Consider the following 13,484-nt stretch of genomic DNA (forward strand, 5'->3'; position numbering starts at 1 on the left):
ATCACCAATGCAGTACATTTAAGAGGCATGCAGGGTATGTCCCTGTGGCTGGTACCAATGACCTCGTAGAAGGTTTGAAGAACCTGTGTATGCCTGTGCCTGTGAGGACACTTTGAAGGTAATATCCATGCAGCAAAGCAGTCCTCCACAGACACTGCATCTCCTGCAGACTTGATCTTCAACTTCGCCAGTTCCACAACTGTGAGCAGTGTCTCTTGTTTTTCAGTTACCCACTGGGAGTCTTCTCACAGTGGCAGCCCATCTGATCTAAGATAGCTGGCAACTTAGAGAAAGTCATGGTTAGAGTCTCAAGTATTCAGGACTTGCAGCGTGCCCTTGGACAGTCAATATATCTTCAGGAGACAGCAAGCAACACTTCTCCCACAGAGTATGGTAAGTCAGTGAGGGGCTTCCAGAGCAAAGGGCTATGAAAATGCACAGAAGGACTGAGTGTGCCTGTGTTCTGGAGAGTACCAAAACTAAGAAGTGACAGAGCGCATATTGGTTGCCAAGATGCTGAGAAATCAGCTTTAACTGTAGATTTCCAGCCCTGGCCCGAAAAGGTCCAGGCTCCAACTGAGGAAACTCAATGGCAAGGAGCACTTTACAGAATGTGTAGCTGTGCCGTCCTCAAGGCCAACAGCAGTAAGAACCGAGGTCCATGAGGCAGTAACCAGTGAATGCAAATGGGCTGTCCACCTCTTGCAGGTCCCAGGAGGTACCAAAAGGCCCTGAAATTGGGTGGCTTTCCCAGTCTCAAAGAGGTTATGAGAAGAGGACCCCTTCTCCTTCACAATCAAACGTGGTAGCCAAATGGCCTGTCCACCCCAGAGGCCAGACACATCTGTACAACATAAATGGGACTACCTGCATCTTCCAGCTGCCTCTCCTCTCCCTTCCTGCCACCTTCTATCACCTGCATCTCCTTTAGGGGCCCCCAAAGAGCAGAGACTGAAGCAGAGGAGGTGGAGGAGGGAAAAGGCTGAGGCAGACTCTTTGTACCTGCTGCTGACTTGTCCCTAGAGGGAAGGACAAGAAGCCTGCAGCCTGAGGAGGATCTGAGGCTTGTTGCTAAAGACCCCTGTTTCCTTGTGTGATTAGGAGAGAGAAGATCATCCCTGAGCATGGCCAGAGAACTGAGTGTGCTTCATCACAAAGCCAGCTTTGGGATCAGGCCATGTCCCATGGGAACCTCAATGCAGAGGACAGAGGTAAGAAGGCCCCAAGTTAACTGCCAATGTTGCTGAGTCAGATTCCTCCATTCCCACTCACTAGGGCTACTCAGGGACAGGAGCTGAGTGGGTGGGGAGGTTAGCTGGAGCAGCTAACCTGGGGGAATAACAACCCCAGGGCTGATGTGGGTAAGGAAAGGAGACCCTTTCATGGGCCTTTGCAGTGACTCCAGAATCCTGCTGCACTACTCCCAAACAGCTGCACTTCTGGAAGACATGTATGGCAGTCAACAGTTTGTGCATGGGGACATTCCAGGCACTGGAGCCCGGGCCACCAGCTTGGCTCCTTGCCCTGTATTACCAGCTGGAGCCTGAGCTACAGGCAGAACCCTTCACTTTCGTCTTCCTGGAAAGAGCTGCTGTGTGGGGAAGAGGAGAACACAGGTCTGATGCCCTTTTTCTTATTCTGTTCATTTAAGGGGCCCCTCCCAACCTCCAGCACTCATGTACACTTCAGAATCAAATAGCAGCTTTGTCTTCCATACACTTGGATTGGTGGGGAATAATCCAGTGTAAAGCTCAGTTCTACTCCATGAGAGACTTGGAGACCATGTCAGGACTCAGGTTATTCGTTGGAAAGGCAAAGTAACTGAGAGAAAGAGAGAGAGGGAGAGAATGAATCAAGATGGCAGAATAGGGTAAGGACACATTTAAACAGACAAATATTAACCAGTGTGAAGCAGACAAGGCACATTTCAGGAAACAAGAAAGGACAGAACAACAGCAGAGGGATACCTGGAGACTGACAGACACAGGAAAGCAGCGGACACAATGGTGTGGTGTTGCAGTGACGGATACCCAAGCAGCATTCAGAGAGTGGTGATCCAAATTGCAGTGGCAGCTGGAAATCCACCAGCAACAAGGTGGAAAGGGACATTCACCTGGAGCTCAGGAAGTGAACCCAGACAAAGAACTGTGCTGGTCTGTTTGATTTGACCAGGAGGGTCAAATCAAGAGGCAGAACGGCAGATCCCAGGCAGGCAGTGCAGGAACAGGGTGGATTTCACAGCCCAGTTTACCCCCCAGAGCTGAATATGGCACCATTTTGTTTAAGAAGGCAAAGACTAGTTAGTACTGCACATGCACTGAGCTGGGAGTGAACTCATTTCTGGCTCAGTGAAATGCAACAATGTGGCATCCTACAGGTTCCACCCAAGATAGATCAGGGCAGCCCTCAGACCTGAGGGCTAGCAGATCAAGAATTTGAGTGGTGATATACCAGACACCATTTTGTAGTATGGAAAAACTTTAGGACTGCAGGGACAACAGTGAGCTGCACATGTGCACATGTCTGTGTGCACCTCAGACCTAACAGCCAAGAGGTTCTGGCAAGATCACCATGAACAACAACCTAGTTTTATAGGACTCCTGGGACCTGCTCAAACCAGAAGTGGGAGAAAGGTTGTACAGACAATGGTGCAGCCTCAGCACAGTATTACAAGAGGTGGGGAGTGGTAGATCAGGAGCTTGGGCGATGGAGAACATGGTGGAAAGCTAACATAATAACCCAGACCTGGAACTCGCTGAAGGGAGTGGCACAAGTGACTGCAAACAAAGAGCTGTGTGTTGACTGCAATAAGAAAAATCGGACTGTAGACCTGTGGGTGACAGAACTTAGAAACCTGCCCCAAGGAGAAGAATCTGCTAACCAGAAGTACAATGACCAAGAACAAAGAAGAGACAAGGCACAATGGATATTTCTAAAGACTCCCCTCCAAAGGAGCAAAAGCCTTTGCCAATCTCAAAGTTAACTGAAGTAGACATTGAGAAAATGGGGGATACAGAATTCAAAACATTTGTTATAAAGCTTCTTAACAACATTGAGAAGCACATAATACAGCCGTTCAAGGAATTTAAGGAATATATCACACAGGAAATGAATCAAATGAAAGCTGATATATTAGAAGTTAAGAATACAGTGGAGCAAACTAAAAGTACAGTGGAGAGTCTTCAAAATAGAATGAAGGTGGCAGAAGAAAAAATCTCAAAATTAGAAGATATTTCCTGTCACCAAGGGGAAACAAATAAAAAGCTGGAAGCAGGGCTGGATCAGGCTAAAAAAAAAAAAAAAGTATTCAAGAATTGAAAGACAGTATTAAAAGGTCAACTATAAGAGTTATGGGACTCCCAGAAGGTGCAGAAAAAGAAACTGGGATTATAGATGTATTCAATGAAATAGTAAAAGAAATTTCCCTAATCTAGAGGAAGAATTGGGAAACAACATCCAGGAGAGATATAGAACTCCCAACAGGGTTGATCAAAAATGATCTTCACCATGATACATGATAATCAAGCTTTCTTCAATCAAACATAAGGAAAAAAAATCCTTAAATGCGCACGTCAAAAAAATCAACTGACCTATAGAGGGATGCCAATTAAACTCACAGCTGACCTCTCACAGGAAACTCTACAGGTAAGAAAATAATGGCGTGACATATTCCAGATTCTAAAAGCAAAACATTGTCAGCCCAGGATAACATACCTAGCAAAGCTTTCCTTTGCCTTTGAAAATGAAATAAAATTCTTCCACAGTAAAGAAAAGTCAAAAGAATATGCCTCTTCCAAACCTGCCCTACAAATGATACTTAAAGATGTTCTCTTGACAGAGATAAGTAATAGCACTCACCAAAATGAAAGGCAAATGCAAAGAACATCCCAGTAAAATGACAACAGAAGACTAAATCAATGAACGATCCATTGCTAAAATGACAGGACCAAATTGCCACCTATTTGTATTAACCCTGAATGTAAATGACTTAAACTCATCAACCAAACATCATAGATTAGTACACTGGATTAAAAAACAAAACCCATCTATTTGTTGCCTACAGGAGATACTTTTCACGAACAAAGATCAGTGGAAACCAAATCTCATGGATTTTGATTTTTTTTTTGTTAGTTTCATCTCTTCAAAACACTTCTGATTAAATTCTTCAGTGACTCATAGATCATAGAGTAGCATCTTGCATCTTGGGAGGTCGCTGAGTTCTGCCTCTCACTTTTCTCCAGAACTTGAGTAGCAGCCAGGCATAGCCCTGAGGCTAAACTATAACCCAAAAGACACCCACAGATCTGGCCCAGACAGAGATCAGGAGGGCCACCACAAGCAGAGACTGTGCTTGCTTGCTTCTTCACAGGTGCTCTAGCGAAGTAGAATCTATGGGGTTAGGGCTTTGTTTCCCACTGGGTCTGCATCCTCAAAGAATTGCCATCCAGGGACAGATACAAGTGACCTGGTTGTGTGACTGTCACCCTGACTTTAACTCGAATTCAAATGCGTCCAAGCATTTCCTGGAGTTGCAGAGAAGCATAGCTGACAGCATGGTGTCCCTGCAAGCTGCAGGTTCCTGACTACCAGCTTCCTGTGCACTGCCCCATCCCACACTTACACACTCATCTGTCCCACTTTCCCTCATTTCCATAACAATAGCAACAAGATCTGTGGGGACTTAGCCTACAGATGTCAGGCTGCTGGTGGGGAGGGCATTTGTCCGGGATCTAGCTTTTCTGTTGCATAAACCCTGGTTCAGTTGGCCTTTGCAGAGTTAGGGATCAGGAAGGAATGAAGTTTCTGGGGTCATAAAAGATGAACCAGTCATGAGATTGTCCTCTCTTTTTTCAAGCCATAGATTATTTGCTATTTCAGGAATTTTTTCTTTTCTTAGAACTGATTCACTTTTTGGACGGAGACTCCAGTGCTACTCCAGTTTCACTTTCCTGTTCTTGGAAACCCTTTAGATCTGGGAATGAGAATAGCTCCACAGCCCTTCATGACTGGTCAACATGACCATGAGGGTGGTGTGGCGAGGAGTCAGGTGGGTGTTCAGTCCTCCCTAGGTGCCTTATATTTGCTGCTTTGCAGGGACTGGGCACCAGTTGATTCCCGCAGAAGAATCAAGACCATAGCAGAGGACAATTCCTGGGCCTGAACTCCTGTGAGCAATTGACTGGACACAGGACTTGTGGTAATTTAGCAACAGCATGCAGAGCTAATTCTGACCTCAGAGGTAGCACTCCTCTGAGATAACAAAATGTGTGGGAGGCTGGTGTGCTCAGGTGGGAAGCTTGGGAGCCTGATGTCAGGGAGGCAGGATTGTTCACGGTCTTAGGTCATCTGTCAAGGTAAGGTAGCTCTAAAGCAAATGCATGGCAAAACCAATCCATTTGCTTTCCTCTGTTGCCTCCCCCTATAGTAGTTAAGGGTATCTGTATATGAGTAAGTATTGTGGAACACTGCTAGGGACTATATGAGGCTCCTTGTGTCTCAATCCTGTGCTGTTTCCAAGTCATGCTTTCTTACCTCTCCCTGTCAGTCAGCATTGTTCCTTCCTGACATCCCAGGAAATGCTAATCTGGGGAGAAGGCTCACAATCTGCATGGTACTATAACTTAACTGCAGTTTCTAGATCTGGGGGTCTATGATTCATTATAATTTATGTTTGATTGTAAAGTCAGTGTACACATTGTCTTTCTCTCACCATTGGGAAGATTTATTGAGATCTTTGATTAGAAACTAGTTTCCAGGGGCTGGTGCAATGGCTCAATTGGCTAATCCTCCACCTGCGTTCCACATGGATGTAGGTTTGTGTGCTAAATATTCCTCTTCCCATTGAGCTCTCTGCTTGTGGCTTGGGCAAGCAATGGAGGATGGCCCAAGTACTTGGGACCCTGCACCTATGTGGGAGATCCCAAGGGAGTTCCTGGCTCCTGGCATCAGATCAGTTTAGCTCTGGCCATTGTGGCCACTTGGGGAGTGACCCAGCAGATGAAATATCTTTCTGTCTCTCCTTTGTGTAAATCTGACTTTCCAATAAAAATAAATAAATCTTAAAAAAAAAAAAGAAAATCCTCAGATTTGCACCTCTTTTATAATGAGAACTCAGATGCTTCTTACTTTTACATCATGCTCAATGAAGACATGTAAGACAAATTTTCAAATGTGCATTATTATATCTTGGAACTAAACAAGAGAGGGACGTTGGAAGGATGAGACTTGTTGCAGCTCAGTTTGTGTTCCCACCTGGCGTCCTGAGCATGCCTCACGGGCCGCTTCCCATCTTCAGCAAGCCTGGTTGCAGGATTGCTTCCTGTGGTCATACACTTTAGGTTCTCTTCTATTAGTCTGTGTCCACATCCCCGCAGGTCAGAGATCAGCCGTGGAGTCTCTGGAGACTGCTGGCTTGCCTGCCACTGCCACCCTCCTGGGCCCGCCTTTTCTACCTCTCAGTTGATCTGCAGCTGCTCCTTCTAGAAGGTTCTTCTGGGTCTCCATACTCCTAGCTGCAGAGCCCCAGGGGCTCTTGTCAGGCTGTACAAGCTTTGCTGTGCTGCTTGTCCTCAGGGTGTTCTGTCCATGACTCCGTGTCTGCATGGCCTGATACCTTTCCTTAGAGGTTGGCTTTGTCATTTCATACTGAGATATTTCTAAGGACTATTCTAAGACTTAATTTGAGTAAGGTCCCAAGGTGTGCTGTAACAGTGAGCCTGAACCACTGTACACTCTATTTCCTGTCACGGTATTGTGTTTTCATTCACTTATGTATCCATTTTGTGGGCATATGATCACTGGATTTTGGTATTATTGAGAAATAATGTGCGTAAGATTTCACTGGAGTAATTGATAAAAATGCAGATCCCACCAGCCAAAAATCAATTAAGGTAATTCATCAAATCTACTGGAGTTTCATGTTTCATGTGTGTTTATGTACCTTTGTGTGTGTATGTGTACATATGTAAAGTATTTAAATATGTTTATATTTGATATTGGCATATGATTATATATTATATAAAACTAAATGTGTATATATATATTTAATGATGTACTTTAGTTTTACTTGAAAGCAGATTTACAGAGACAGAAGGAAGACAGAAAGTGGGTAACAGGCATTGTAATTTGCATCTTAACTGCTAGGCCAAAAGAATTTCTTTTCCCCAACTTGCATGTTTTGTGCTTCCTTGCCCCTTTTTTTTATTGGAAAGTAAGATATGCAGAGAGGAGGAAGGACAGAGGAGAATACTCTGTTGATTCATTTCCACAGCAGCTGCAACGGTTGGAACTGCGCTGATCTGAAGCCAGGAGTCCAGAGTTTCTTCTGGGTCTCCCATGCGGGTGCAATGTTCCAAGGTTTTGGGCCGTCCTCAGCTGATTTCCCAGGTCACAAGCAGGGAGCTGGATGGGAAACGAGGCTGCCGGGATTAGAACTGGCACCCATATGGGATCCCAGTGTGTGCAAGGCGAGGACTTTAGCCACTAGGCTACCATGCTGAGTCTGCTTCTTTGTCCTTTTAAAAATAGGTATCTTTCAAACACATTACTTTTTGCCTAACTTTTATACAGTGGTTAAGCTACAATAGGTGAGCTGAAACCATTTACACTTATTAAAATTACTTTTACGTGATGGCTTATTTCTGGTGTCTTATTTCCTAACTACTGATTGTTGTGGCTCATCTTACTATCGCTTTTTATGCTTTCTTTCCATTCAATAGTTAAACTGAATGTCTTCCAAGAGTTTTGCAAATGTTACAGCTCCAATTTATGTAAAGTTCCCTTATATATACAAAAAAATGCCAGCAACTTGAACACCAATTTTTAGCTCACCTGGATTTATAATCCATTGGTGCATATTGTTAGGCTTTTAGATCAGAAATAGTTGCTCCTAGAAATCATGATTAAAAATTTTTTTGATAAAAGAAGATTAAACATGAATGACTTCTAATAGTGTGATCATCAGATTAAAAGTACTAATTTGTGACTGGTACAGTTCTTCACAATTGCAATTTTCAGAGTCAGTGGATGAAAGTGTATTCCCAGCATTACCTTTATCCTTTTTACATACACAAGCACAAATTCGCAAATGTTTGCAAAAAGCAAGAATGTTTCTTCAGTTAAGATATTGTCTGTTTAAAACCTGAAATGTACATTCATAGAACACTGTACATTCATAGAACTTTGAATGACCAGAGATTATTCTGTTAGTACAGTTCTACCACAGTCATCACCAATTCTGCCTCATTAGAGAGCTTTAAAACTCTCAGTTTGAGGGTCAGAGATATGGCGTAGCTGGCCGAGCCTTCCCTGCAACATCAACATTCTTTATGAGTGCCAGATCATGTCCTAGCTGCTTCACTTCCAATCAGGAGACCCAGAGGAAGCTCTTGGCCACTGGGTTTGGATCAACTCAGCTCTGACTGTTGTGGCCATTTGGGGAGCAAACCAGTGAGTGGAAAATCTCTCTGGGGCCTAGCCTGGTGGCTGAACAGTTAAGTCCTCACCTTTTAAGCACCAGGATTCCATATGGGTGGCAGTTCACATGCCATCCAGCTCACTGCTTATGGCTTAGGAAGATGGTAGAGATTGCCCCAGTGCCTTGGGATCCTGCACCTGCGTGGGAGATTCGTAAGAAGCTCTTGGCTCCTTGCTTTGGATGACTCAGCTCCAGCTGTTGTGGCCATTGGAGAATGAACTAGCAGGTGGAAGATCTTTCTCTGTCTTTCCTTCTCTCTGTAAATCTGATCTACCTTTCCAATAAAAATAAATAAATGTTTAAATTTTAAAAAAAAGATTCCCTCTGTGTGTGTACTCTCTGATACTCCACCTTTTAAATAAAAATAAAAATAGGGTTTTTTTAATCTTTTGAAAAGAAGAGGGGTTGACATAATGGCCAAGTGGGTTAAGCCATTGTCTTCTCCCTTTCATGCAGCCTCATTGCCTCCTCCCAGCTTTAGGTTCCACAGACTTGCTGGGAAACAAACTGGAAAAGCATCCCTTCAGAGATCCAACATATACTATCAGGTGAACCCCAATATCACTCCCTCACAAAGTGCTTCCTCTCCCCTAACAAGACACCAGAGGGAACCTTGATGTTCATTGTGCCGGGTGAGTGAGTTCTGGTCCATGCAGTGAACTCTTGAGAGCGAGTGCTTCCTCGCGACCAACTTTATAGGATTGACATGAAGCTGACATGACATCCATCCCGGGATGACTTGACTTCCTCCTTTTTCAGAATTTTTTGTTTAGTTATTTTTTTGGAAAGGCAGATTTACAGAGATAAGCACAGAGAGAAAGGGAGAAAGAGAGAATCTTCCATCTATTGGTGCACTTCCCAGATGGCTGTGAGAGCCAGAGCTGAGCTGAAATGAGCTGATTCAGTCAGAAGTTTTCTCTAAGTCTCTGCAATGGGTGCTGAGTCCCAAGGCATTGGTCTATATATCCTGCATTCCCAGGCCATATGCACGGAGGTGAATGGGAAGGAGAGCATCTGGGAGAGGAACTAGTGCCTTTATGGGATGCCATGCCTAATGGTAGAGGATTAGCTAGTTGAGCCATGGAACTGGCCCTGGGTTTGCTTCCTTCTAAATTCAACATTTGAGGCCTTAGAACATTAAGAGACCAAAAGTTAAGATATTTTCATTTTTTTAAATAGTCAGCAAATAATGCCTTGCTGTCTCCAATACTGCTTCTTCCCATTGCTGAAAGTCTAGCTGAACAGGGTCTGTAAAGTGGAACCGGAGTGGAATTGCTAGGGACTCAAACACCAGTGTTGCCATAAAGGCAGAATACTTTGTAAATTTGTAACATGATATTGGGCTTCTGCTCTAGATAATGATACTCCAAGAAGTTAAAGAATACTTAGAGAATACTTAAAGATTGCTATTTTAGTATGCCAGAATGCCTACATAGCTTGAAAAAGCCCTAAAGATATATCAATACAATCAAAGAGAATCACCAACTGCTTTAGAAAAATCTAATCCTTTTCCCAATATGTGTCTTCACTTGAACTATATGTTTTGGTGACTTTTCGTTTTCTGTCTGCATGGTTGGTAATACATGATTTATAACCTTAATTGAAGTAAAACAACATTTATGAACATCTTTGCATTGTTTGAACAACTTGATATATAAGAAGGGTGATATAAGAAGGGTGTGGGCTTTTCTGAAGGACTACCATAACAAACTCTGCTTTTCATAAAATATCCTGTACAATTAGATTGTTTAAGAAATAAATTCAATGAAAGTGAGAGAGATAAGAGCTAAAATGTTTATTACTTAACCAAATGAATCTAAATGTAAGTTTGAAGAATGAAGAAGCTTTAAATTACTGAAAGTTAATAATATCACTAAATGAAGGGCCCGGTGCCGTGGTCTAGTGGCTAAAGTCCTCGACTTGAACATGCAGGATCCCTTATGGGTGCCGGTTCTAATCCCGGCGGCCCCGCTTCCCACTTAGCTCCCTGCTTGTGACCTGGGGAAGCAGTTGAGGATGGCCCAAACCCTCGTGTGGAGAGACCCAGAAGAGCTGCTGGCTCCTGGTTTTGGATCGGCTCTGCACCGGCCATTGCGGTCACTTGGGGAGTGAATCATCGGATGGAAGATCTTCTTCTCTGTCTCTCCTCCTCTATATATCTGACTTTCCAATAAAAGTAAATCTTTAAAAAAAAAATAATATCACTAAATGAAAAGGACTTATGGATGTGAATACCAACATCAGAAAAAATGCACAAGAAATGCAATGAAACACCTTAGGATATATTCATCAAATATAATAAGTGTCCTTTATTGATATTTTCATTCTAACCAATAATGTAAAAATATAAGAGCAAAATGCTATAATGTCCAAGAAGAAAATTTGACACAGATTGAACATGATGTGAATTAATTATCTTTTTGTGATAAATTTGCGAAAGTTGATTGAGACACCTTATAAGTTCAGCACACATACTAAAGAATTTGTTCACGGAATGATATGGGATGTCTTACGTTTGCTTTTGATGGTTATCAAAACTGGTCAATGACACATGGAATTTATTATTACTTTGTTCTTCCTGGCTATGAGTTTTTAAATTCCATAAGAGCATAAATAGGAGAAAACAGAAAGATATGAAGATTGATTTGAGTCAGGACATGACTGAGGCCACAGTGCTTCGTTAAAGGAAAAGTGTAGAGGCTGGCACTGTGGTGCAGTGGTTAAGCCACCACCTGCGGTGTCAGCATTCCATATGAGCTCCAATTGAGTTCTGGCTGCTTCACTTCTGATCCAACTCCCTGCTAGTGTCCCTGCCCTAATGTCTTCCATTGCAGCTATGTGGGGAGTGAATCAGCAGGTGGAAGAATTCTCTTTCTCTCTAGCTCTGTCATTCACATTAATAAAGTAGATCTCTTAAGGAAAAAAAAAAAAGAAGGAAAATACAAACATGTTCCTAAGCACAACCATCCCATTCAGCTTTCCCCACCTTTCTTTCTTGTAGGTTGATTATTTGCTTGCAGTCATGGGCTCACTTGTCTCAACTCCAGCTTCTGATGAACGCAGTGATTTGCCCAACCACTTTAAGGAGTATTTCAAGAACTTTAATCAAAAAAGTGTAATCATCTCTCAGAAAACAAGCACTTCAATTCAGTTACGCTTGGCAAAAGGAGATATTCAAGGTGCAAACACCATAATCAGTGATGCATTAAAAGATATTGACAAACTCTCACTCAACATCGCTGTGACTGGGGAGACAGGGTCAGGGAAATCCAGTTTGGTGAACGCCCTGAGAGGGGTTGGACACGAAGAAGAAGATGCAGCCGCCACTGGGGCAGAGGAGACAACCATGGAGATAAGGTCATACAAACACCCAAAGTTTCCCAGTGTGGAAATATGGGACCTACCTGGCATTGGAACCCTTAATTTCCAGCCAGAAGATTATCTGGAGAAAGTCAAATTTGCTGAGTATGACTTCTTTATTATTGTTTGTGCAACACGCTTCAAGAAAGATGACATAGACCTGGCCCAGGCGATCAAAGCTATGAAGAAGAATTTCTACTTTGTGAGAACCAAGGTGGACAGTGATTTACAAAATGAACAAAGCACTAAACCAAACAGTTTTGACAGGGAAAAAGTCTTGAAAAAGATCCGAGACACGGCTCAGCGGGAATTTCACAGGTGTGATATTGATGCCAAAATCTTCCTAATATCCAGCTTGAAGTTGTCTGAGTTTGATTTCCCAATCCTAATGGACACCCTACTAGAGGATCTTCCTGCTGAAAAGCGCCACGTGTTCACACTTTCCCTGCCCAATATTACTGAGGCCGCCATTGACAAAAAGAGGGACTCCCTGAAGCAGATTGTCTGGCTAGAAGCCCTAAAGGCTGGGTTTCTGGCTACCGTGCCTCTGGTTGGCATCATTCAGGACCAAGATGTGGAGAAACTGAAGAAGAGCCTTCACCAGTATCAAGTCCAGCTTGGAGTGGATGATTTATCTCTACATAGTTTGGCTAAAGATTTGAAAGTGCCTGTGAAAGAACTCCAAAGGAACCTTAAATCTCCTCATTTATTTGACACTGAGAAAAACCAAACAATAGGAGAAAAGCTTTTGAGATCTTTTGAGATATTCTGTTCAGCCAATGGAGGTCTTCTTGCTACTGGTCTTTACTTTAGGAGAGTCTTTTACTTGCAATATTATTTGCTTGACACAGTGGCTGAGGATGCTAAAGTTCTCCTTAAAATGTCATATTCCAAAAACTGATTTACTTCCAAATAGGCTAAAATCCTCTGGATTTTTAAATCCAGATTCCTAGAGAAAAGTAGGATAGTGCATGTTTGCCAGCTCACATGCTTAGTTTCCTGAGACCATCCAGGATGCAATAATGAGTGCATATCCCAGTTAGATGGGCCAAGGGCATGGGTTATCTGAATATGGTCAGACAGCTAAATGTCAGGCATCCACTTCCAATAAACCACCACATCCAATTACTTTACCTTTTTAATATAGCTGTGAACTTGACAAACATTTTTAGATTTGACTCAAGTTCTTTGAAATCCAGTGTCCCTCACCCCTTCAACCTAGTGATAACAATCAATCACGCAAACAGAAATGCCTTTGATCCCCTTGTGATACCAATAGATGCTGAATAAATGCTTGATAAAAAAGGATATTTGCTGTTGGTACTTGATATTCTCAATAAACTCAAGAGTGCTGATACTGCTTGTTGTTAGTGTTATCTTTAATAGTGATAGTCATCTTGCCTTTCTCCAATCAATCAGCTTATATTCCTCTAAATTAAATATGAAAACCAGTGCCTGGGCTAGAGAGATTGCAAGAGACTCAAGATGAAGAGGAACATGACTCACTGGTGAATGGTGATTTCTTACTTCAGGCTGCTGTAATGTGGTGGAGTGAGTGGATTAAGCAATGTCAGTGATTTTGTTGTATTTCTGCAGACTGAAAGCCTGGTGTCTAAGTGCCAGCATGGCTGAGTGCTTTGGGAAGGCT

The 13,484-nt window shown here is 42.9% G+C and overlaps 1 protein-coding gene across 1 annotated transcript; it reads left to right on the forward strand.

Annotated features, from left to right (window-relative positions):
* Positions 1 to 4,835: 4,835 nt before the first annotated feature.
* Positions 4,836 to 13,150, forward strand: LOC121154093 (interferon-inducible GTPase 1-like). The gene is made up of 3 exons (XM_040976904.1): positions 4,836 to 5,197; positions 8,952 to 9,024; positions 11,478 to 13,150. The coding sequence occupies exon 3, from the start codon at positions 11,499 to 11,501 to the stop codon at positions 12,735 to 12,737; it is 1,239 nt and encodes a 412-aa protein (XP_040832838.1). The 5' UTR covers positions 4,836 to 5,197; positions 8,952 to 9,024; positions 11,478 to 11,498; the 3' UTR covers positions 12,738 to 13,150.
* The last annotated feature ends 334 nt before the right edge of the window (positions 13,151 to 13,484 follow it).

The sequence above is a fragment of the Ochotona curzoniae genome, unplaced genomic scaffold, assembly GCF_017591425.1.
Source record: "Ochotona curzoniae isolate NIBS_2020 unplaced genomic scaffold, NIBS_Ocur_1.0 contig_1, whole genome shotgun sequence".
NCBI lineage: Eukaryota > Metazoa > Chordata > Mammalia > Lagomorpha > Ochotonidae > Ochotona > Ochotona curzoniae.

Bases quoted from the DNA above. Each gene is read 5' to 3' on its own strand.
- LOC121154093 (XM_040976904.1), top strand. From the start codon at position 11,499: ATGGGCTCACTTGTCTCAACTCCAGCTTCTGATGAACGCAGTGATTTG.